Source organism: Penaeus monodon, chromosome 32 (genome assembly GCF_015228065.2).
Source record: "Penaeus monodon isolate SGIC_2016 chromosome 32, NSTDA_Pmon_1, whole genome shotgun sequence".
Lineage (NCBI taxonomy): Eukaryota > Metazoa > Arthropoda > Malacostraca > Decapoda > Penaeidae > Penaeus > Penaeus monodon.
In genome coordinates, this window is record NC_051417.1 from 14,276,914 (window position 1) to 14,277,194 (window position 281).

The 281-nt window shown below is 39.5% G+C and overlaps 1 protein-coding gene across 1 annotated transcript in view; it reads left to right on the forward strand.

Annotated features, from left to right (window-relative positions):
- Positions 1 to 281, forward strand: part of LOC119593586 — a gene marked incomplete in the record, with an annotated part of 34,026 nt that overhangs the window by 18,462 nt on the left and 15,283 nt on the right. Inside the window, 1 exon segment of the mRNA XM_037942539.1 lies at positions 6 to 73. Coding sequence (XP_037798467.1) covers positions 6 to 73 — 68 coding nt within the window.

Consider the following 281-nt stretch of genomic DNA (forward strand, 5'->3'; position numbering starts at 1 on the left):
TCCAGATCCAGAAACACCTGTGATGGTTCAGGTCCTTCCCTCAGGTCACCTCCGGGTCGTGTGGGCGCAGAAGGTGAGCTAAACAATCGAATCCTCGCTGTTGTTTTCTCACAAGTCACTCCATCTTGCTTAATTGGTTTAACTGTTTAATTTGACTGAATAGGGTTGTGATGATCTACGACTAAAGATAAATGTAGTTAGAAGGCATAAGATATAAGTAAAGTAAAACATAAAACGAGGAAATGGATAGACAAACAATTATAAAGTCAGCAAAACACTAT